At 42.1% G+C, this 24,918-nt stretch overlaps 1 protein-coding gene across 1 annotated transcript; it reads left to right on the forward strand.

Annotated features, from left to right (window-relative positions):
* Nucleotides 1–399: 399 nt before the first annotated feature.
* Nucleotides 400–14,778, forward strand: LOC143486129 (uncharacterized). Its single transcript, XM_076985980.1, has 8 exons — nt 400–588; nt 828–1,142; nt 1,261–1,590; nt 2,289–2,342; nt 2,506–2,547; nt 9,307–9,405; nt 13,050–13,084; nt 13,422–14,778. The coding sequence occupies exons 1-8, from the start codon at nt 549–551 to the stop codon at nt 13,839–13,841; spliced, it is 1,335 nt and encodes a 444-aa protein (XP_076842095.1). The 5' UTR covers nt 400–548; the 3' UTR covers nt 13,842–14,778.
* The last annotated feature ends 10,140 nt before the right edge of the window (nt 14,779–24,918 follow it).

Consider the following 24,918-nt stretch of genomic DNA (forward strand, 5'->3'; position numbering starts at 1 on the left):
CAACCCACAACTAATATTAGACTCAGATTTACTGATAACAACCCACAACTAATATTAGACTCTGATTTACTGATAACAACCCACAACTAATATTAGACTCTGATGAGGTGATGATACCTTGACAACACAAACCTTGAAATTGTGTGTTTGATGGGACCATTCAGTCACATTTGTGCTCCAGTAAAGTGAAAGAGCTTTTGCTCAAGATTGCCTTTAACATAATGCACAGAAGACATCTCAAAAATAACTGCATGAGACATCACTTCATACACTTCCTGTTTGGTTACAGCGCGCGTGGCATTGCAGGCGGCACAAACTAGTACAAACCTCAGTGATTAATTCAGTATGTGGTGTAAGCAATGCCGTGTGGGGTGTAGTTGTGATGACAACTATCTGGGTCTTCTCCAATGCTACCCACAAAACACAAAATGAGGAAAAAGTGCAGAGAGAGATCATTGGCCAAGAGAGCTGCAAAGACAAGGATTGCTCTCAACCAAAGTGACATCACAGAACATTGAAGAACGTCAGATGTTCATGAACTGTCCAGAATGAAGATCCTGATCATCTTACCCATCTACCTGAATTTAGGTGAGACCCTGAATTTCACATTAAAATGCCAGAACTTAATTTAATTGAAAGTTTGGATGACACAGATTACATGTTAGATTCAAGCCTCATTTCATTCATGAAGTAGTTAATGACTCTTCACATACTGCTGTTATTTGGAAAAAGATTTCAGGACTTGAATGAATTCTGAGGCACTTAATTACATGTGTGGGAAATGTCAGATGACAAAGATGAGTGAGATGCATACATTTTATTGGCAGGTCTGGTCAGCTGCTTGTATGTGATGACTGGCTACTCAGGAGGAAGCCTTATGATTACCTGCAGAAACTCTGAATACGGCATGAGTGCAAAATATTTTTGCAAAGTGAAAAGCAAAAATGAATGTGAAAACATGATATACGCCCAGACCCAAGAGCAGAAAATATGGACTCAGAATGGGAGAATGTACCTATTTGATGATTCTCATCAAGCTCTTACGGTACTCTACAGACAAATAAGATCACAGGACAGTGGAACTTACAGGTGTGGGGAGAACGCATTGTGGAGTGTTGATTTCAAACTAAAAGTGATTCCAGGTGAGACCTTCCAAACTCCCAGAACTCTGGTGCTTAACAGTATGATATTTAAAATGATATCTGTCCAAACTGCTGACAAACAGAGCAGATTAAGTAATTCCTTTATTATGGTTGACAGACCAGTGCTGCATGGACACCAATACTATGAACATTAATTCAGGGAAGATCATCACTATCGATTCTTACTATCCAGCAAAGTATGAACAGAAAACCAAGCTCTTCTTCAAACTGGTTGATCGTCCCACTGGTGAAGTGATCCGTACTCTTGGTCAAGTGTCTCATGAGGGCAGATTCTCCATGTCTGATGTCAGAAGTGCTAAACTTCTCAATGTGAACATCAGTGATGTGAGAGATGATGATGGAGGAGTTTATTTCTATGGAGTCTGGAACAGAGGCGTGGACGTCAGTTATTATACTCTCTTTAAAGAGATTCTGATTCATGTAACTGGTGAGATATTTTACATAGTGGTGTTAATTCCAGGTTCAGAGATTAAAAGTCCTCACCAGGATTTTGCTCAAGCTTGCTAGATTTTCTAATTAGCAATCCAGGTAAAATTAGCGGAATCAACACAATCCAGAAAGCATGAGCAAAATCCTGGTGAGGACTTTTAATCTCTGATCCTGGAATTGACACCTCTAATTTTACATTCATGTTGTTTATACCAATTGCACAAGCTAACTTTGCTTAACTAAAAATAATATTTGTGCGTTGTAAATATTGATGTTTAATATAAGACTCACAACATAACTTATTTTAAATTTGTAAATATGAATTGACAAGCTAAGTTGCACAATCATTAAAAAATCCACAGTAGTTTAACGTCACAAACTTCAGAGGAAACTACACAATCTAGGTTTACTCAAGTTATTGTTCACATGTCAGCTTCCGAAGAAACCACAGTCTGGGCTTACTTGATTTATAGTTCAGATTTTGTATGTAGAATGTGTGAATAGCCAGACAGTAAAGGAGCCTCAGACAGATGAGACAGAGGATTGTGGGTTTTCTAGAGAAAGAGGAAGTTAGTCCAGAACTGAGCTGTTACAAATGCATATTATATGTCCATGCTGACAGCTTATAGAGTCCATAACAATTTATTTATTTAAACATATGAGTGAACCACTAATGTATACTGAATTCCATTACAGCAAATACACACACAACCAAGACCCCAGAAAGCACCACAGAAACACATCAGACAGGTAAGACATTATCATAGTCATTTACTCCGGGGAAAAATAGATGTCATATTTTATGCTAAAAGAACTCTGTGTGTGTGTGTGTGTGTGTGTGTGTGTGTATGTGTGTGTGTGTGTGTGCATGCATGTATGTTTAAACACTTTAAACATTGCCATAAACAACAAGAGAGAAGCACCACAGAAAGACCAGATATCAACACTCACAATGGTAAGATTTAAAAAATATACCACAAACACTAAAACCTGAATTAATTAGGCCTTACTGATAAATTAACTCATCCTTCCTGTGTTGTTCTTTGTTCTTAAATGATTATATCAATGTTTATTTCTGTGTTTTCAGTACATATTCAATCAATCAATCAATCAAATTTTATTTATATAGCGCTTTTTACAACAGTTGTTGTCACAAAGCAGCTTTACAAGTGCCGAGTCCTAGCCCCCAGTGAACAAGCCAAGGGCAACAGTGGCAAGGAAAAATTATTTTTTGCATGAGGAAGAAACCTTGAGAGGAACCAAGACTCAGGGGGGGAACCCATCCTCTTCTGGCCGACACCGGTCACCATGACAACAAAAACAATTTAGACAGAAAGAAATAAAGAAAAGGAAGAGATGTAGTAATGTACATCATGGTGTAGGTTTATCCGGTCAGGCAGTAGGTGGCTGGCACTGGATGAATCGCTTGTCTCTCCTCATCTCATTTTTCCTCGAGTAGGTGGGCAGCCATGTGGAAAAAATAAAACAGGGAAAATTAGCTCTGTATGAGGATATATACAGGACAGATGAAATTAAACACATTTCTGGAGTGTGGCAGCAACTCCGGCATTAAATTAAACTATTACAGCCTAGCTAAAAAGGCAGAACCAGAAAGTAACATAGGCTTGGGGGCATTCTGAGACAATGGCATCCGTCCACTGCACTGTCAACAAACTTGAGTGACCACGAGCAGTGACAGGACGACAGCACCAGCGCCCCAGTCTACCGTAAAACCCTTCATCTATAAACCCCTGGATCTGTACCTTTATCTAAGGGGGGATGTTAATTATCAAATGCTAAACCAAATAGGTGGGTTTTCAACCTAGACTTACAGATTGTGACTGTGTCAGAGTCCCGTACGCATTTTGGAAGGTTGTTCCCTGCTGTTACCTTATTAATTTGTGGAACTAATAAAAGACCAGCACCCTGTGATCTTAGTGGACGTGGGGGATCATAGTAGGAAATAAGTTCCTGGAGGTATTCAGGAGCAAGCCCGTGCAGTGCTTTATATGTTAATAATAGAATTTTAAAATCAATACGGAATTTAACTGGAAGCCAATGCAGGGCTGATAGGACTGGTCTAATATGCTGAAATTTCTAGTTCTGGTCAGAACTCTGGCTGCGGCATTTTGAACTATTTGAAGTTTATTTAGATTCCTATTTGAACATCCTGACAGTAGTGAATTGCAGTAGTCTAATCTAGAGCTAACAAAGGCGTGCACCAATTTTTCTGCATCATCCTGTGATAATGCATTTCTTAACTTGGCAATGTTGCGGAGATGTAGAAAAGCTATCCTAGTAGTATTATCTATGTATTTATCAAATGATAGGTCGGAGTCGAGTATGACGCCTAGGTTTTTGGCTACTGTGACAGGTGTAATGGGGTAGTCTGCAAGATTAAGCATTAGATCTGGAATTTTTTTATTTTTTGTCTTAGGGGCCCACAAGGAGAACTTCTGTTTTGTCCTCATTTAGTTGGAGGAAGTTTAGAGACATCCAGCATTTAATATCTCTTACACAGGCCTCAATTTTTCCTAAACTGAGTTTGTCATCAGGTTTGGCTGATATGTAAAGTTGAGTGTCATCTGCATAGCAGTGAAAGTTGACACCATGTTTGTTTATAACCGTGCCCAATGGTAGCATATATACAGGGTTGCCAACTCTCACGCATTGAGCGTGAGACACACGCATTTGACCGTCTTCACACACTCTCACGCCACACTTCTGATATATCACGCCGAAAAAAAAAAAATCTAGTTTATTTACCTCTGATCCACATCTATGATTCAATGAGTTACTAGTTTGCTCTGGCGCCAACCACCGGTGATCGATAGATCGCGATATAATACTTAATTTGTGTCCATTTCATCGATAGATCACGATATAACACTTAATTTGTGTCCACGTTCGCCACCTCCTCCAGGTTGAAATCTCACTCCAAGCGATCTTCAAAAGTTGGCAACCCTGTATATAATGTAAATAATAGTGGTCCTAAGATGGAGCCTTGTGGGACCCCATATTTAACTATTGTACGTTTGGATGGAATATTATTGAGCTCTACAAACTGATGGCGATTTGTCAAGTAAGAGTAAAACCATGAAAGGGCTGTGCCTGAGACTCCAACCCAGCATTCTAACCGCTTTAGCAAGATCCTATGATCAATTGTGTCAAAAACTGCACTAAGATTGAGAAGGACTAGGAGTGATACATAGCCTGAAGCAAGGAGGAGATCATTTGTTACTTTGACTAATACTGTTTCAGTACTGTGATGGGGCCTAAAACCAGATTGGAACTTTTCAAGTATGTGATTCCTATGCAGATATAGGCATAATTGCTGGGCAACAGCTTTTTCTATGATCTTAGATATAAATGATGTGTTTGAAATGGGTCTATAATTAGATAGGACAGTCGGATCAAGATTTGGTTTCTTGATCAGAGGTTTAATAATTGCTAATTTACATGATTTGGGCATGTGACCTATTGTAATGGATGAGTTAACTATTAACTACTATTATAGATTGTCCGCGGTTGCTAGCAGTCTTCCTGCTTAGCAATTGACACTCGCACACACACAACTTTCGTTCGCCACTCCTGCATTATCTGAACAAGATTGTAGGGTCGGGCCATTGGGGGGGGGGTGGGGGGGGGGGGTACCAGAGGGTGACGTCATTACCCATGAGCCCTTGCGGCTCCGGCCCTGTTATGCGTATTATGTGGTGTTTATGTCTGTATAGTGTTATATATTATTGATTATTAATTGTGTGTTATTAGTTAAGTCACCCCGGTCCGTTTTCTAATGTACATGTGCATTAGCCGAGTTTCCCCTCCATGTATGTGTAACGTTGTCATCATCATGACCTCCCCCTATAATTTCATGTGTGAGGTCAAGTTAGTTAAGGCCTTGAGTTTGATCTAATTGTGCCTGTGAGTGCCAATTTTCTTGCGAGGTGAGAATAAAACCTCTGTTCTTGATAAGAATGAACTTGTCTGGCCTCTTTCTCCCACACCACAATATACGTTGGCACAACTTAAAAAAATTTGGAATGCCTGGTATGTAACTTACATTTTGAAGTTCATATACATGGGCAAGATAAATTATCTGAACAAGATATAGTAAGTTAGCATTACTTGAATCATTTGGAATTATTTGTAGGCAATACTTAAAATCTTAAGTTTATATACCTGTGAAAAATAAATAATTGGAACAAGAAATAATAAGTTGGCTCAACTGTGAGTGAATTTCTCACAGTTTCTCAAAAAAAGTTTGAGTTGAGATCAAAACTCAAAAATTGAGTGCAGTAAGTTGCCTTGAAATTTTGAGTTTTCTCAACATTTTTTGTTTTTACAGTGTAGAATATAAATTTTCTGATCAGTTATAAGTTCATTCACAAAAACTGCTTTAGAATTGAGCGATCGAATATTGATTAATCCGATTTTCAGATCGGTCATATAGGTAATAATTGGATGTGAAGTCTGAATATTAGTTAAAAACTTAGGACGGACTATTTTCTTATGATTTAGTTTAACCCGGGGCACAGACACAGTCTCAATCCTATGGGAACTTGGTGACGCCTCTAAGCAGCTCGCAGACAGGTTTAGCCCGTTAGTCTGCGGCCTGGTTGCGACTCTGGTTAGTCAGCAGCTGCTAGTACTACACTGCCCACTAACTAACAGGGTATGGGCTATGCTACAGGATAACAAGGCGGCGCCATCCCGGGTGGGGTGGACACCGTCCCTGCCTAAAAGACCAGGCTTGCCCTCGAACTCTTTCCAATATTAATAAAGCCCACTTGATTTTCAGAGCACCACTTGGACATCCAGCGGTTTAGCGATGTGAGTCTGCTGTATTGCTCATCGCCGCGCCGCATTGGGATGGGACCAGAGCAGATTACGGCATCGGACATCGTCTGGGCTAATTTAATGACCTCTTTAACATTAGCCTTAGTCACCTCTGACTGCCGCAGACGTATATCGTTGGCCCCTACACTGTAAAAACGAAAAAGTTGAGAAAACTCAAAATTTCAAGGCAACTTACTGCACTCAATTTTTGAGTTTTGATCTCAACTAAAACTCTTAAGTTTTTAAGAAATTCACTCAGTTGAGCCAACTTATTATATCTTGTTCCAATTATTTATTTTTCACAGGTATATAAACTTCAGACTTTAAGTATTGCCTACAAATAATTCCAAATGATTCAAGTTATGCTAACTTCAGATAATTTATCTTGCCCATGTATATGAACCTCAAAAAGGAAGTTACATACCAGGAGTTCCAAATTTTTTTAAGTTGTGCCAACTTATTATATTGTGGCATGGTGCGGGAGATAAAGGCCACAGACAAGTCCATTCTTATCAAGAACGGTGGTTTAATTCTCACCTCGCAAGAAATTGGCACTCACAGGCACAATTAGATCAAACTCAAGGCCTTAACTAAATTGGCCTTACACATGAAATACAGGGGGAGGTCATGAAGATGACAACGTTACACATACATGGAGGGGAAACTCGGATAATGCACATGTACATAAAAAATGGACCGGGGTGACTTAACTAATAACACACAATTAATAATCAATAATATATAACACTATACAGACATAAACACCACATAATACGCATAACAGGGCCGGAGCCGCAAGGGCTCATGGGTAATGACGTCACCCTCTGGTACCCCCCATTGGCCCGACGCTACAATATCTTGTTCAGATAATGCAGGGGGGGGCGAACGAAAGTTGTGCGTGTGCGAGTGTCAATTGCTAAGCGGGAAGACCCGGACAATCTATAATAGTAGCAGAAACATAAACGATGTGGCGCTTTGGTGTGTGGCACTATAGTGAGCTATTTTTAAAACAAGCCCGCGGGCACCGCGTTAGTGACCCCTGAGATAATGTATATTTCACATGTACATAAATCTCTAAATTCAATACTAAGAATAGCTAACTGAAGTTGGGTCATAGAAGACAAATGACAAAACGGTTAAATTAACACGTTTATTATACCTTTCTGCAACAAAGGTAGTATTTCAACCAAAATACTCACATTTGGACGTTTGGAACAAGAAATAATAAGTTGGCTCAACTGAGTGAATTTCTTAAAAACTTAAGTAGTTAGAGTTTGAGTTGGGATCAAAACTCAAAAATCGAGTGCAGTAAGTTGCCTTGAAATTTTGAGTTTTCTTGACTTTTTCGTTTTTACAGAGTAGCGTAGGTCGCTGCTTGCTGCAGGTGAAATTCATTTCAAGATGTCCGGAGTCCAATCGCAAACCCCGCCCCGTTCTCAACAAGGAGTCAAATTGAGCATGCGCAGAGGAGTTGGCCTGGCCTTAATCTAGGGTTCAACTACAAATTGTATATTTTGACAATGCAGGTTGTAAGGTCAGATCAACTTTTAACAAGTAACTCAATAAAGTAAGCTTTGCTATCGTTTGTGGTGCAATTAATTATTTTTGGCTAAGCTAAACTAAAAATCATTGTAAGGCGAGCAATTTTAAGTTCTGTTTTTTACAGTGTACATGTATAACTATCCTAGAGAATCTCCTATGGGCTAACAGTCTAAGGTTGCCACTAAAGTCCGGTGCTCTGGCTCCCGGTAAACAGCTAACTGTAACCGCTGGAGCCCCTACAGGTACAGCTACTTGCACATGTCGGACTATAGAGTCTCCTATCACCAGAGTCCGTGAGACAGGCTCCTCAGCGGGTGTTTCACTGAGCGGGGCAAACCTGTTGGACACGTGAACCGGGGAGTGGTGCTCTGGTGGGCTAGCGTTGGCGTTAGCATTAGCTGCAGCCCTCACTCTCCGACTACGCCGCTGAGACGTCACCCATTAGCCCCGCAGTGAGGGCTCTATCGCCGGAGTCGCGGAGGCGCTAGTTCTCCCTGGCGCGTCCACACCTACTACTGACTCTGTCTCTCTATCCATCAATAATGAGTGGACGCGGCGCTCTAAACTTTCCACTTTCGCCACGAGAGAGTTAACTAACTGGCACCTCTCACAAATGCTATCACTATTACTAGATAGCGAAAGGGTCTAGACTAAACATGGCACACTCCGAACAGGGAAACAAACCAACACCAGCCATGAATAAATCAAAACACTTACCGCGTCTAGACGAGTTATACAAACTTACGCTAGCTGATTTGTAGAAGCAGAAAGTTTGTCAGTGGCCGGAATAATCAACTGCCCGTCTTGATATTGGAAGTACTACCTGTAAAAATTATCTGGGAAGGCAAAAGGTAAAGATTAGCACATAAAGAGATTATTACACTTTAGATAGACAATCAAAATTCGCTCCGCAGCAGCGTCAGCGGGAAGCAGCGTCAGCGGGAAGCAGCGTCAGCGGGAAGCAGCGTCAGCGGGAAGCAGCATCAGCGGGAAGCAGCCTACTGCGAGACTATAAAGCTCTTTTATAAACCAAGCATGTGTTCTAGACTAGACATATTTCATGTATTATTATATTACATTACTGTGTTTTCAGTATATACTAGATTTCATATATTATTATTATATTACATTACTGTGTTTGCAGTATATAGGCTACTACATTTCATATATTTATTATTATTACTATTATTATATTACATTTCTGTGTTTTCAGTATATACTATATACATTTTCATACTTTTATATCACATATATTAGCATATTCAAAGTATGCTAGTTATGTGCTTATTATTATATTACATTTCTCTCTGGGCCTCTTTCCTCTCACCTCCAGCTCTATGTGTTGCAATCCTTGTGTGTGTCTGTGTGATTCTGTTGCTGATTGGAGGATTAGCGATGAAGCTGTACAAGATGAAAAACAGCAAGACACAAGGTGCTTCCCTCTCTCGCACACATCTACCCTCATCCCCTCCATCTCCCTGCTTCATACACACACCTACCCCATCCCCACCTCCCTGCTTCACACACACACACCTACCCCATCCCCTCCACCTCCCTGCTTCACACACACACCTACCCCATCCCCACCTCCCTGCTTCACACACACACCTACCCCATCCCCTCCACCTCCCTGCTTCACACACACACACCTACCCCATCCCCACCTCCCTGCTTCACACACACACACCTACCCCATCCCCTCCACCTCCCTGCTTCACATACACACCTACCCCATCCCCTCCACCTCCCTGCTTCACACACACACACCTACCCCATCCCCACCTCCCTGCTTCACACACACACACCTACCCCATCCCCTCCACCTCCCTGCTTCACACACACACACCTACCCCATCCCCACCTCCCTGCTTCACACACACACCTACCCCATCCCCTCTACCTCCCTGCTTCACACACACACCTACCCCATCCCCTCTACCTCCCTGCTTCACACACACACCTACCCCATCCCCACCTCCCTGCTTCACACACACACACACCTACCCCATCCCCTCCACCTCCCTGCTTCACACACACACACCTACCCCATCCCCACCTCCCTGCTTCACACACACACCTACCCCATCCCCTCTACCTCCCTGCTTCACACACACACCTACCCCATCCCCTCTACCTCCCTGCTTCACACACACACCTACCCCATCCCCACCTCCCTGCTTCACACACACACACCTACCCCATCCCCACCTCCCTGCTTCACACACACACCTACCCCATCCCCTCCACCTCCCTGCTTCACACACACACACCTACCCCATCCCCACCTCCCTGCTTCACACACACACACCTACCCCATCCCCTCCACCTCCCTGCTTCACACACACACCTACCCCATCCCCACCTCCCTGCTTCACACACACACACCTACCCCATCCCCTCCACCTCCCTGTTTCACACACACACCTACCCCATCCCCTCTACCTCCCTGCTTCACACACACACCTACCCTCATCCCCTCCACCTCCCTGCTTCACACACACACCTACCCCATCCCCTCTACCTCCCTGCTTCACACACACACCTACCCCATCCCCTCCACCTCCCTGCTTCACACACACACCTACCCCATCCCCTCCACCTCCCTGCTTCACACACACACACACCTACCCCATCCCCTCCACCTCCCTGCTTCACACACACACACCTACCCCATCCCCTCCACCTCCCTGCTTCACACACACACACCTACCCCATCCCCACCTCCCTGCTTCACACACACACACCTACCCCATCCCCTCCACCTCCCTGCTTCACACACACACACCTACCCCATCCCCTCCACCTCCCTGCTTCACACACACACACCTACCCCAGTGAGAAACAGGGTAGTGAAAACAGGGAAGTGGGAAACAAACAGAGCAGTGAGAAACAAATTACAAAATATCTTACATTAAAATAATCCAGGTTAATTCAAATACTTAAATAAAAATTAAATTAAATAATAATACATTCAATTCATTAAGCATGAGCATCTCAAATTTCAAAACCTTTATACTTTTTCACCAGGCTCTGTAGGCAGAACTACACCAACTCAGCCCATAAACTCTCATAAACTGTGTGTGTGTGTGTTTGTGACAAAACATGCAGAAATAAACAATTTCACTAAAGAATCACTCAGTGATGCTTCAACAGTAGTTTGCTCTCAAAGTTCTTGCAGTGAAGACGTGATCATTTAGCAGAGAACAGGAGACCTGCATGACTGAAAAGTCTCTGACACGCTGCAGATGCAGGAGGACCTGTGTTGATTTTGAGTGACAGCTTCTTAATGTGAGGAAAGGTGTGGAGTAGATCCATACCTGCAGGGGGCAGACATTACAGGTACATCTCCAGCTCTCCTACTTGTGATTTTCCCAAATCTATGGATGCAAAGAAGTCGTCTTCATCAGAGAGGCTGCTATTTGTGCTGGTGACATCATCTAAGTCAGTGTCAATGTGCTTTCTAATGATGTCAAGGCGTCTTCATCAGAGAGGCTGCTATTTGTGCTGGTGACATCATCTAAGTCAGTGTCAATGTGCTTTCTGATGATGTCAAGGCCTATGGCAAGAAAAATTTTCAAACTAATAATTCACATTATTCTTACCCATCTACTATATAGGATTTCAAGCTGCTGATGTTTGACAAGTTACCTGAGCTTCTTTCTATGATGCCACCCTGTGGATTTTCCCCAACACACTATTATCCTAAATGACAGTAACATTACACAGATTTATATAGGTCAGTATCTACCAGAGGTGGACATTCCAGGTTCAGGAAGTAAAACTCCTTCCCAGGATTTTACTCAAGCTTGCTGGGTTTTCTAATCAGTGCAAGCCAGGTAAAATTAGTGGAATCAATACAATCCAAGAAGCCTGAGCAAAATCTTGGTGAGGACCTTTACTTTCTGAACCTAGACTGTCCACCTCTGGTATCTACTGGTTCACACTTGAATTGATAAAGAAGTATATTTATACATATGTTCTCGTCTGTGGTCCAGGATGTTCTGAATCTTAGTAAGATGGCATCTCAACCACAGAAAATGGTTGGTTGGCCTTACATTGTCATGGTTCCCTCAGCAACACCGCTTGTGTGCTTTTATTTTGACATTCCTTATTTTGTCTGGTTTCACATTCCTCCCTTGTACTCCATCCCCCTCATCATGGTCTTCAGGTGTGTCTTGTTTGGTTCTTGGTTTTTCTGTGTGTTTTAGTCCTGTGTTTTACTATTTGTTTTATTGGTCATTGCCTGTATGCATGTTTACTAGTTGGTATGCTATTTAGGCTTTGCTCCTATTTATATAGATATCGTCATGCTCTATGTTGTTGTATTTCTAGTTAGTGTCTTGGTTCTCATCTGTTAAATCTTTTGGTTTGTCTTTCTTTGATAATGTGTGTGGTTGTAAGTTCTATGGTTTTCTATGCTGTATGTGATCTTGCTGTTTCATGTCTATGACTTGCAAGCTTTTATGTCTCCCCTGTTCAGTGTGTTAGTGTTTTCTGTTGGTGTTACCACATGTTCTTAGTGTTGGATTAGTCTTTGTTTCATGTTTGTGTTCTGTTTGTTGTGTTCATCTTTTCATTAAACCGCTTAACTGTCCGCACAGATGTCCAGCCTCCAACACTCTGGCATTACACACATACAACATTTAGCAGCAGCTGGTCAAGCGTTGCTTGTGTTTACCCGCCCTGGGGTAGCAAAAACTGTATCACTGGAAAAGGAGAACTTCTGATTTCTGTGGGACTCTAGTGTGTCTGTGTACTTAAGAGTTTGTTGGGGTGAACTCTCTGTGGATAAAAAAAAATCTGTGAGGCTATGGGGAGATCTAGACATTAAAAGAGACTTAGGAAATGTTTAAAACATATGTAACCTAAAACAAACATTCGCCTATCCAAAAAAAAAAAAAAAAAGAAGAATTATTAAAAGTATGATTTAAAATTACTGTAAATTTAACTCGTTACTACCCACCTCTGGAAACAGAGGAGTGAGAAACAAGGTAGTGAGAAACAACAGTGAGAAACAAACAGAGAAGTGAGAAACGGAGCAGCTCTTTGACTCTGACCTCCTCTTTCTTTGTGTAGCATCTTTCAGAACTCAACTTGGAAGAAATCAGTTGGTGAGTGAACGTTCTTCTTCCTGTGGTGACACTGTTTTGAAGTGGTACTGTGTAGGACTGCTCTGCTCTGTCCTGCCTGAGTGACTTCACACATGTCATTTAACCCCATAAGCTGTGTGTAATTTAAAAAAGAATGATCTGTGCTGTTACAGACGCTGCCACATTTTATGTTTAATTCCTACTTAGTCAATATTGGCTATTTACATACTGCTTACTAAATACATTTATTTAAGCATATAATACTGATTGTACCCTTAGTGCAATTTGATGATTATGGAAAGATATTCTATGTACAGTAACTTTCTAACCTGTGCTGTGTGTGTTCCTTTGGTTTCAGATGGATAATGAAAGTCGTCCTTCAGAAAATCAATTAGAGATGAGCACTCAGCCAGTCTCCCTGATACCGAACCCCTATAACAACCAATCACGTTCAGTGTACCAGAACCTAGAGCCCAACACCAACCAATCACATTCAGCGTACCACAGCTTGGACCCCAACGCCAACCAATCACATTCAATGTACCAGAGCTTAGACTCCAACGCCAACCAATCACATTCAATGTACCAGAGCGTAGCCCCCAACACCAACCAATCACATTCAATATACCAGAGCTTAGCCCCCAATGCCAACCAATCACATTCAATATACCAGAGCTTAGATCCCAACACCATACATTCAAATTCAACATACCAGCACTTAGTTCCCAACACTAACCACACTTACCTTGCTTTCCAGAACCACTATTACAGAGCCTAATCTCTCAAATTCAATGAATGAAATCTTCAATCATGGAGTTGAAGAGGTAGAGTGTGAGTAGACCCACCTTAAAATATTGGCTATCTTTTGAAACCCAAATCAGTAAAAGATGAGCAAAACAAGTGCTAATCTGCATTTTATAGAATATTTATTTCAAATATCAATTCCTCAAACATGTAATAATCTGATTTACATGATAGAATTCTTCCTTTTGTGATGGAAGATAACAATTTTAAGTACAGCACATTTTATATAGAGATCAGAGGATCCACCTATTTTATTTATCGGCAGAGGTCAATGTTTGTATGCAATTATATGTATGTAAATAGGAGAGTATGCCATTGATATAATGTCATTGTTATAATGGTCAGACAAACTGATACAGATTTTAAATGACTGTACCAATTAAATAAGTGTTGTTTTGGTTGCTACCCTGTGTGTTTAAATGATTGACGGCCATATGTTGTGCATAGGGTTAAAGACAGTGAGACTGGGAGATGCAGTGACAGAGAAGAGTTTCAAAGCCAAATTACAAAATCAATAAAATGAGTAAAATGATAACATAAAATGAGTTCACAGGTAAAGCCACCTCTTTCTCAAGTGTAAACTTGTCATCAGTTATATAGATTGATGTAGTGTGCAGGGGCCTCATTTATAAAGGGTGCGTACGCACAAAAAGGGGCCTGAAACGCATCATCTCACGTAAGACCTGTGATTTATTAAAAAATACTTGGCGTGAAAACGAGCGTATATTTAAGCAAAGTTTGAGGCATCCGTATCCCTTAAAAAGATTGCGGAGAGAGCGGGAATTAGTGACATCCATGTGGTAAGGTAGGGAATTGCAAGTAAATGCACAAGCCTTCATTCCTTCCGCTTATTAGTTCATAGTGCATAAATCAAGAGTAAGGACGGAAGATTAAGGAAAATTAAGCATCACTTGTTCAATTATGTTTTTGGTCTGCATGTATAGTTTATGTATGTATCTTATTCTGCATTATATGTATATGTATTATCTGTTTTGTCTCACAGTTTTAAAATCTAAAGGTGCTATTCATTATTATTATTATTATTGCAACAAATTATACTGTATAATAAAGAGAGAGGAAAGATGTTAAGGGCTGGTAATAGTTGCATATAATTACGAGCATAAACAGCTGTACGTAATGGCATAAAATAGCAGCTCTATAAATAGGCAGAAAAGAGTGAAGCACTGTCTGTCATAATGGCGTTTTTGGCATTACTTGAAGACCTAGCCAACCGACAAATACGGCGACAACGTGTTTTCAGAGATCAAGAAGATTTTTTTGCGAATGATGATGACTGGTTAATGAGCTGATTTAGGTTTCCAAGAGCCATTCTCATGGAACTGTGTGTTGAGTTGGGGTCAGATTTAACAACCCTTGGATTGTTAAACAACCCTTGGATTCCTGGCGACAGGTAGTTTTCAGAGAGAATTAGCGGACAGGTCAGGAATCTCTCAACCATCTTTAAGCTCCATAATGCCAGCTGTATTAGTTGGCATAATCAGATTGACAAGTCGGTACATCAGATTTCCTTACACTGCAAATGAACAGGCATGAACAGCAGTGGCCAGTTTCCCCAATGTAATCGGAGCAATTGACTGCACTCATGTTGCTATAAAAGCGCCGAGCCAGATTGAAGCAGTTTCATTCTATAAACGTACAGGTTATTTGTGATGTGACCATGGTTTTAACCAATGTGGTTGCTCGATAGCCTGGAACAACACATCCTTCCTTGCCTCTACCTCCGAAACAAGGGCCTCTACTTCACATTCTTCTAAATTCCGCTTCTTTGGCTTGCGTTCCTCCATTATCCCACTCAGAATGAATGGGGAATCCTATATTTAAATATTCATTGTGTGATTTGCATGAACCTTTTATGGGTAAATGTGGGCGGTGCGGAGGCGGAACGCGAGGCTGGGTCACCTGCGCACACTTACAAGCAGGTTGTGATTTATAAAGAGGAAACAGCGTTCAAGTGTGCATACGCACGCTTTTTTAAATCTGAATTTTTTTGGGCGTACGCCATTTCCTGTTTTTTGTGTGTGCGCACATTTTCACTCCAGAAGTTACGCAGAGTTTTATAAATGAGGCCCCAGGTCCTGCAATAATTTTTTTTACTACTACTAGTAATAGTACTACTATTACTGCATTTAGAGCCTCTAGATAATAGTTCAGCCAAAGCCCGGTCTTACAAACTGATCTGAACTGTGCGCGTGTGTGTGTGTGTGTGTGTGTGTTTTGCTCAGGCTAGTTTTGAAATACCAGTTTTTGGAACACTGTTTCTTTCTTGCAAAAAGAGTGAAAAGAAATGAGCTGTGAACAGTTTTTGAGAAGTTTTGCAGCAATGTGTTTGGTTTGTGTTTTGCTAAGTAGAATTATGGCCCAGACAACAAAGAGTCCAGATTTGAAGACTGAAAGGCAAAAGAAACCAGGATGAGCTCAAGCTTGACAGGAGTAAAGAGACAAATACTGAGAACCTCAAGAGACATGGAGCTGTGGGAGTACATGCAAAGGCCTCTGCCATAGAGAAAGATCAAGAGATTGCCAGAGAATCTGGTGAAGAGCTTCGCTTAAGCAGAAGCAAGTGCATGTGCCTCTGATGAACTTTAATTACCGATGAGCTGTGTAACGGACTGACTAGGAAGTTGAAATAAGTTAACCAGTACTGAATACAAAGGGTAAGTGTTTGAGGTTAATTAATAGGAAATATAAAGGGAATACTGTGGGCCAATCAGAAAACCTAGGATCGTCTACGGAGCCAAGGACACCACACCAGAGATGACACCGCACCACTGCTTTGGGATTTGGAGGTTAGGGATAACCTCTTTTTAATGACAAGGTAAGCAAAAATAATTTTTCTTTAAAATAAATAAAAATAAAACAAAACAATCATAACATTCAATAAGGATAATACCTATAGGTAGATTATATATATAATAATAATATAATATATATATATATATATATATACTCACTAGTTGGTGTCAATTACAATCAGCAATAAAATATCTATATATATTTCAAATAGTTGTACAATATAATTTCTCTTGTGATCTGTGTGTGTGAGTGTAACTAATGTCCGTTTGTTTCACAGGTGGCAGTTGGAATATCCAGTCTGTGGAAAAGTACGCGTTTCTCCTACCGCTCTGCAGATGAATGGAAATTCAGCAACAGCAAACGAATAGTTTCACTTTCACTAATCACAGCTGTCCACAGCGCTTGCAGACTGCTTCCAGAGTCGAAATCCAGGGAGGCTCGCCATCAAATGGAAAAGGGGTCCAATCTGAACTCTAGCAAAAAACCTGACCTATAATAGGTCATATAACTCCGTCAATATCACGGTTTAGCCTTATATGAACACATATCAGCTCTAAACATTACAATTCACACTTAAATACACATATTCACAACATCTTGACTTCCTTTAACAATTAACTGAACATTTTTAAATTACTTTACAGCGAAAATCAAAATAATTGTAACGACTGGCAAACAAGGGGTTACAATTCTGCAGCGCGCGTCTGTGCAGCGCGCGAACATATGGTGCACACTTCTAGCGGGCACACACAGGCCAGCTTGTGGTTACACAGGCCTAAAATCTCTAATAAAACAAAAATACACACTCACAGCCTCTATGGATGCCACTCTTATTCCTCGTCTTAGTTAGACAGGTCATACATTATTTTAGGTGATTATGCTGACACATTTAAGCGCAGACATCACGGAAATCCTACAGAACCTATATGGTTAGCTTAGCATAGTTGGCTAGCGCCGTAATTACTAGTCACTCACCAATGCAAAACTCCGTGTATCCCAACAGTAACACTCCCCGTTCAATATAAAGCGCTTCTTGGGTCCACCCGCTCCGCGTTTTAAATTAAAGAGGGCTTTACTTGCCAGCACGGCAGTTTTTATCACGAATCACGTTTCTGTTAACTTTCTTACAGAAATGCCTTCTGCTCACGATGGCTGCTCGAACCAAAAGGAAGAACTGGGTCCAGGTCGACAGTATTTCCCGCGCCTATCGATTTAATTAACCACCTTATTGGCTGTAGCGTGTGACGTACTATGGAGGGCTGTGAAATATGCTGGGAATTAAATTAATAATAATTATTAAATAATTATTATTTATCAAGTGAATAAAGTTTCTTTTATAAAGTTACTTTTGTGTCTTTATTTATTTATATGTTCTTAGCTTATTTAATTAAAAAATTAAAATACTAAGCTTTTATAACCTGGGTTACACCCTCCCCGCTTGAACTTATGCACGTCCCTGTGCATCTGTGTGGCTGTGTAGTTATAGGTTTGGGATGGGGACGAGGTAAGTAATCAGGTTCTAGACTGTCTCTCAAGGCTTCTGTGAAAGCTCTGCTCAGACCATGGAATAAGGACTGAACAATGGAGACCATTGGGTTTCCCAACTGAGCATAGTGTAGGCGCTCAGGTTTCTCTCTTTTACGGGTGGACTGCCTGACACAATCTGGGTTACCGGAGTCAGTATCTTCACTCACGTCATTCTGTTCAGCTCCAGGCAGAACATCTTCGGTTTGTCTTTCCGCATCCACTTGAGCACTTGAATCTTGATCTTTCTCAACCTCCAACTCAACAAGGGATTCAGGTGACATTGCAGGTATGTCAGCAGGCTCAATGCTCTCAGGTTTGGATGTTGATGGCAAGTGTACTGAAAGGCTTTCAGGTCTGATTTCTTCACGTGTTCCACTTCTAGGTTCACTGACATTTAAGTTGTCATCAGGAGTATTAGATGAATCACTGGCAGGTAGGTTCTCTTCAGGCAGGTTCTCCTCAGGCAAGTCTTTTGCAAGCAGGTTCTCTTGAATTTCTCTTCTCACAGGTACTTCATAGATAGTAGTGAAACGGGTTGGTCTGACAACTGGTCGCTCTGTGACTCTCTGGTATGGGTGTTCAACATCAAAGTCCCAATCTTGGTTTACAGCTTCTTGTTCAACAGACTGTCGTGTTCTAGGTCTTTGTGGAGGTTCTGAAGCAGGTAGTTCTGGAGTAGTTTCCGGCAAGAAATTACAAGGGAGTAGCAGATCCCTGTGCAAAGTTCTGAGCGGACCATCTTTAGTCTCTGGCTTGACCGTGAAGACTGGAAAGTCTTCAGCCTGTTTCACCACTATGTGGATGTCCGGCTCCCACTTATCAGCAAGTTTGTGCTTTCCACGGAGTCTGACTGCCCTTACAAGGACTCTGTCTCCAACTTCTAGTTTGGAGATCGTGACACGCCGGTCAAATCTGATCTTGTTAGCTTTTGCAATTTTGTCCGCCCCTTGCTTGGCTAACTTGAAACTTTCGTCTAGACGCGACTTAAGATCTTGGATGTACTGGGAATGTGACTTATAATGCTTATTTCTCAGGGGTAAGCCGAATGCTAGGTCTACAGGTAGTTTTGGCTGTCTCCCAAACATTAACTCATATGGAGTATACCCAGTCACATCATTATTTGTGCAGTTGTATGCATGCACCAAGGGTTTGACGAACTGCTTCCACTTTGACTTGTCTTCCTCGTTCAGAACGCCAAGGAGGTTTAACAGAGTTCTGTTGAAGCGTTCTACAGGATTCCCGCGAGGGTGATATGGCGTAGTACGTGACTTGCGAATTCCCATAATCTGACATAATTCCTTAATAACATGGGATTCAAAATCAGGACCTTGGTCACTGTGTAGACATTCTGGGATCCCATAATGTACTATGAAAGTTTCCCAGAGGCATTTTGCTACAGTCTGGGCTTTTTGGTTTGGTGTGGGAATCGCTACAGCATACTTCGTGAAATGGTCTGTAATCACGAGAATATCCTTGGTGTTGCTTCGATCAGGCTCTATGGATAGGAAATCCATGCATACAAGTTCAAGTGGTCTGGTCGAAGTGATGTTCATCAGGGGTGCTGCCTTCTCTGGCAGTGTCTTCCTTCTGACGCATCTGTCACAGGTCTTGATTTTTCTTTCGACGTCATCCGACATCTTTGGCCAATAAAATCGAGATCTTACCAGATGGAGTGTCCGCTCTGTTCCCATGTGACCCATGTCATCATGTAAACTTTTGAGAACAACCGCTCTTAATGTCTCAGGCAAGACCAGCTGGTAAGTAGGACTGTCCTCGTCTAAGCGCTGACGATATAAGATGTTGTTGTACAATCTTAGCTTCTTCCATTGTTTCAGGAAATGGGTGACTTGTGGTAGCTCTCTCCTGACTGTTGGAGGAATGGTCTGCCCCGTCTCCAGCTGGTGGATGATTTCCCTTAAACATGGATCAGCTCTTTGTTGGTTCTGGATCTCTCCCTCAGACATTTGTGGTATTATTGGCAACCCACTTTGTTCTTCATCAACTAAACCATCTGGAATGGAATCTGACGAAACAACCAGAGAATGTATCTGTGCCACAGTGTCATTGTCATGCTGACATTCATCCAAAGTATGTCTCACAAAATGCTTTTCACAGACAGCTTTGACGACATCTTGGGTCACACAAACATCTGAGTCTTCCAGGTGAGTATTAGCAAACTGATAGATTCGTTCCTGTTCTTTTCTGGAAACAGTGTCGTTGGTCAGCTCACCATGAGGCCTTCTAGAAAGACCATCAGCATCTGAATTTTGCCTCCCAGCCCTGTACCTCAGCTTGAAGTTGAAAGTTGACAGCGCAGCTAGCCACCGGTAACTTGTGGCATCCATCTTAGCAGTAGTGAGGATGTATGTTAGTGGGTTACTGTCAGTCACAACAGTAAATGGGCTCCCATACAAATAGTCACTGAATTTTTCCGTGACTGCCCACTTAAGTGCCAAAAATTCAAGCTTGTGTGCAGGGTACTTCGATTCACTTCTTGATAACCCTCTACTTGCATAAGCAATAACCTTCATTTTACCTTCTTGCTCTTGGTACAAAGCTGCTCCCACTCCGGTTGTACTGGCATCAGTGTGGAGAGCGTACGGAAGCTGGGGGTCTGCAAACCCTAGGACAGGTGCTGAGGTGAGTTTTTCAATGATGGTCTGGAATGAGCGTTCGCACTCAGGAGTCCAGCGACTACCAAATGGTTGTTTTGGATCGTGATACTGCTTTTGTTCTTTCTTGTTTTGGCTACTTCTCCTCAATGGTGGGTATCCAACAGTGAGGTCTGTGAGTGGTTTGACTACACTTGAGTAATTTTTAATAAAGCGCCTGTAGTAGCCTGAAAAACCAAGGAAGGATCTCAGCTCTTTCAACCCTTCAGGTTTTGGCCATGTCTTTAGGGCTTCTACCTTGTCAGGGTCTGTCTCAACTCCATTTTGGGAAACTATGTGGCCCAAATATCGGACGGAAGTTTGAAAAAACTTGCATTTAGTTGGAGAAAGCTTCAAACCATATTCTTTGAGGCGATTCAGAACTTTCAGCAGTCTTGCTTCGTGCTCCTCCAGAGTCTTGGAGAAAACAATCAAGTCATCAAGGAATACAAGGACTTCTTTGAGGTTCATACCACTCATACATTTTTCCATCAAGCGTTGGAATGTGCTTGGCGCATTTGTGATCCCTTGCGGCATACGATTGAATTCCCAAAAACCAAGGGGACACACGAATGCAGTCTTGGGTTTGTCAGCCTCTTCAACTTCAATTTGGTAGTACCCCGATTTCAAATCTAACACTGAGAACCATTTTGATCCTGTGAGGGTGGAAAAGGTCTCCTCTAAGTTTGGAAGAGCATAAGCATCTTTAACCGTTTGAAGGTTCAGCTTCCTGTAGTCTATACAGAGGCGAACATCGCCATTCTTCTTCCGCACGACTACTATAGGAGACGAAAAGGGGGATTCAGACTCTCTGATTATACCAGCCTGCAGCAGCTCTTGAAGATGCTGACGAACAGCTTCCAGGTCTTGCGGGTGGATAGGTCGAGCTCTGTGTTTGAATGGAGTCTCATCAGAGAGTTTTATGTGATGGTTGACTATCAGTTCTCCCATAATCTAGATCATTTTGTGCAAAAACTTCAGGCATGCTTCCCAACATCTTCGTAACGCGCTCTTTCCATTCATTAGAAATGGGTGAATCATCAAAATTAAAATTCAATTCAGGTTTGACTGACATAGGCCCAGCTAAGCTGGATGACTGGGGTAGTATAGCCTGAATAGCATTGAGTTCTGCAATGATGCACTGCTGGGGCATCACTATGTCATGCTCAGATTCATTTTTTAACATCACGGATACTTTTTGGGGTAGCTTAGCAGGAATGTTCACCAAACAGGGCTTTACTAATAGTCCCCCAGGCAAGGTGGAACATGTGGGGTGCTCTAAAACAGCCATAGTGTTTGATGTCTGTTGGTTGACTAAAACATAACCCTCCAAAACCACATCTTCTCCAGCGGGAATGACTTGAGGGTTCTTGCTGTGGAGTTTGACTAACCCATGAGTGAGGTCTTGTTGTTGTTTATGCCTTGCTCTGAGTATTTTTAATACAGCTTCATAACCGTACAAAGGAGGATAGTGTCTTTCCACAACCTTGTCAGTGACAGACATATACAAAACATCTAGAGTATTCGTACCAATGAGGACTTGGGGTTGAGCTTTCGAACTCTCGAAGTCCGGAACAACCAGTGCTAGTGTCGGCACTTCCACCTCCACTCCAACAAATTCTTTGGGAAAAGTGATACTTAGAGCTACTTACCCCAGGTAAGGTACCGTCTGTCCATTAGCTCCTTCTACTTCCAGCAGGTCACCAAGTGGGTTCATCTGGTGTGCTGGTAGGTGTTGGTTGGAGAACGATTGGGAGATTGTGGTTACCTGGGAACCAGTGTCGAGTAGACAGTTTGTCTGAGTTTCTTCAATTTTCACTTGAGCTGTACATTTGGTTCCTATCAGTCCTTTAGGTATAGCGTATGACTGTCTTGTTTGTGCACATTTCAGTGAAGCTCGTCGAATATGTGGGTTTTCTGGTTTCCTGATAGTGGGACGTGAATGAGCCCTAGTTCCTGACTGTCCCATGACAGAAACTGGCTTCAGTTTAAAGGACTCTGTTCACCCTCCCATACTCTTTGTCTCTCCCTTAACTCTTTTCTTTTGACAGTAACTAAAGCAGGGTTAGCTTCAGCTTCGCAATTAGCCACAATGTGTCCATCTTCTCCACAATGGAAACAATACCAAGGCTTTGGCTTTTCACTGGTGTTTTTCTTAGCGTGAGGCTTTCTTTCTTTCCTCTGCGCATGGTCAGGTCTTGTAGGTCTAGGTTGTGTCAGTGGTTCTCCTGTCGAGGATTCTGACTTCACACGGGCTTTTCTTTCACTTTTTTGTGCCAGAATGGAAGTTAGCTGGCTTTTAATTTGAGCTAGTTCTTTCTTTAGTTCACTCATTTCACTGGGAACTGGCTGCACTGGAACTTCACCACTGTTGTCAGTAGTGTGTAAGTGCAGTGCTGCTTTTTGTTTTACTATGCCTAGATGCTGTTTTCTTCGTGCAACTTTAGCTTCCTGCTTGGTTTCAGCTGTACGCAGTAACAGCAGTATATCAGCAAATGGTGGGGGGTGTTTTAGCTTGTGTCCTAACTGTAGGTCTGTTAGCAAACTTTCATTCCAGCAGCCCCTGCAAAACTGCTTAAGGAGATGCTGGTTCATGTCACGAGCCTTAACTCCACCTGCTCTTTCAGCTTGACTCAGTACAGACTGAAGACGTTGCAAGTAAGCTGAAGGTTTTTCTCCTGCATCTTGCAGGGTGCCCATGAACTGCGCAAACAACTCTTCTCCATCCTCTACAGTACCATAGGCTGAATCCAACAGCTGCAAGTATGTTGTGGCTGAAGACTCTGGACTTATGTGTCTGATTATGTCAGCGGCGGGAGAGAGAAGACTTTCAAGTATCCTGCGCGTTCTCTCTCTATCAGACACTGATGGATCGTTGAACATCAGGCCAACCTGAGAACGCCAGGTGTCGTAGTCGACCTCGCTGTATGGCTTGGGAGCTTTTCCAGAAAAGGGTTTCAGTCTCATGGATGAACTAGCAAATAGGGACTTATCTTCGCTTCTCACAATGTGCTCCACTATTACTTTCTGTACTTCGGGTGGATTGAGTGCGGAAGAATCAAGCAATGGAATGGTTCTGGGCTTAGCAGGTGAGGAATGTGCAGAATGATGGCTCTCATTGTCAGAGGCAGGTTTCAGGTGAGCACCGAACAAGGCTTGGGACGGAATTTCTAACGGGTTTTGATCTGATGTTTGGTCGGGGCTCGATGCAGGATGAAGGTTCATTTTTGACTCAACCACATCGGGTGTGTCAATGATACCACCTATCTGATCCAGGGCTTCTCTTAAGACTTCTTCTAGATCCCTCCCACTTAGTTTAGCTACTCTCTGTAGCTCACCTACATAAGTGTGAGTAATCTTACTACCCACCCCCCGACTGTAAACACTCGCTAGAGCTCGTACGCAGCACACAGTATTATCAGTGAGTGTACAGCGGTAGGGTAGAAGGGGTTCTAAGGTCTGCAAAGCAGAACCGGAACTGTATTCTACAATTACTTGTGAATGTAGCTCGGAACTAACGTTATCTATTTTTAGCGTCCTATTTATGGAACCATGTTCTTTCAGAAATGCAAGCACCTCTTCATCATAGTCTGGCCCAGTTAATCCATTAACTACCACAGAGTTAGGGACTTTTACACCATTACATTCAATGAACTCCATTGTTAGCGTGTGAAACAACTTAGCTTGATTAGGCAGTGGTTCAGTGCTGCTCTCGGGTGTGCGTAAATAGGCTCCTGGCTGGCTCGCCAAGTTTTATGTAACGGACTTACTAGGAAGTTGAAATAAGTTAACCAGTACTGAATACAAAGGGTAAGTGTTTGAGGTTAATTAATAGGAAATATAAAGGGAATACTGTGGGCCAATCAGAAAACCTAGGATCGTCTACGGAGCCAAGGACACCACACCAGAGATGACACCGCACCACTGCTTTGGGATTTGGAGGTTAGGGATAACCTCTTTTTAATGACAAGGTAAGCAAAAATAATTTTTCTTTAAAATAAATAAAAATAAAACAAAACAATCATAACATTCAATAAGGATAATACCTATAGGTAGATT

The sequence above is a fragment of the Brachyhypopomus gauderio genome, unplaced genomic scaffold (genome assembly GCF_052324685.1).
Source record: "Brachyhypopomus gauderio isolate BG-103 unplaced genomic scaffold, BGAUD_0.2 sc44, whole genome shotgun sequence".
NCBI lineage: Eukaryota > Metazoa > Chordata > Actinopteri > Gymnotiformes > Hypopomidae > Brachyhypopomus > Brachyhypopomus gauderio.

Coding starts and splice junctions, on each gene's coding strand:
- LOC143486129 (XM_076985980.1), top strand. CDS start 549: ATGAAGATCCTGATCATCTTACCCATCTACCTGAATTTAG. Junction 589..827: donor ACCCATCTACCTGAATTTAG/GTGAGACCCTGA, acceptor TTTTATTGGCAG/GTCTGGTCAGCTGCTTGTAT. Junction 1,143..1,260: donor CAAACTAAAAGTGATTCCAG/GTGAGACCTTCC, acceptor TATGGTTGACAG/ACCAGTGCTGCATGGACACC.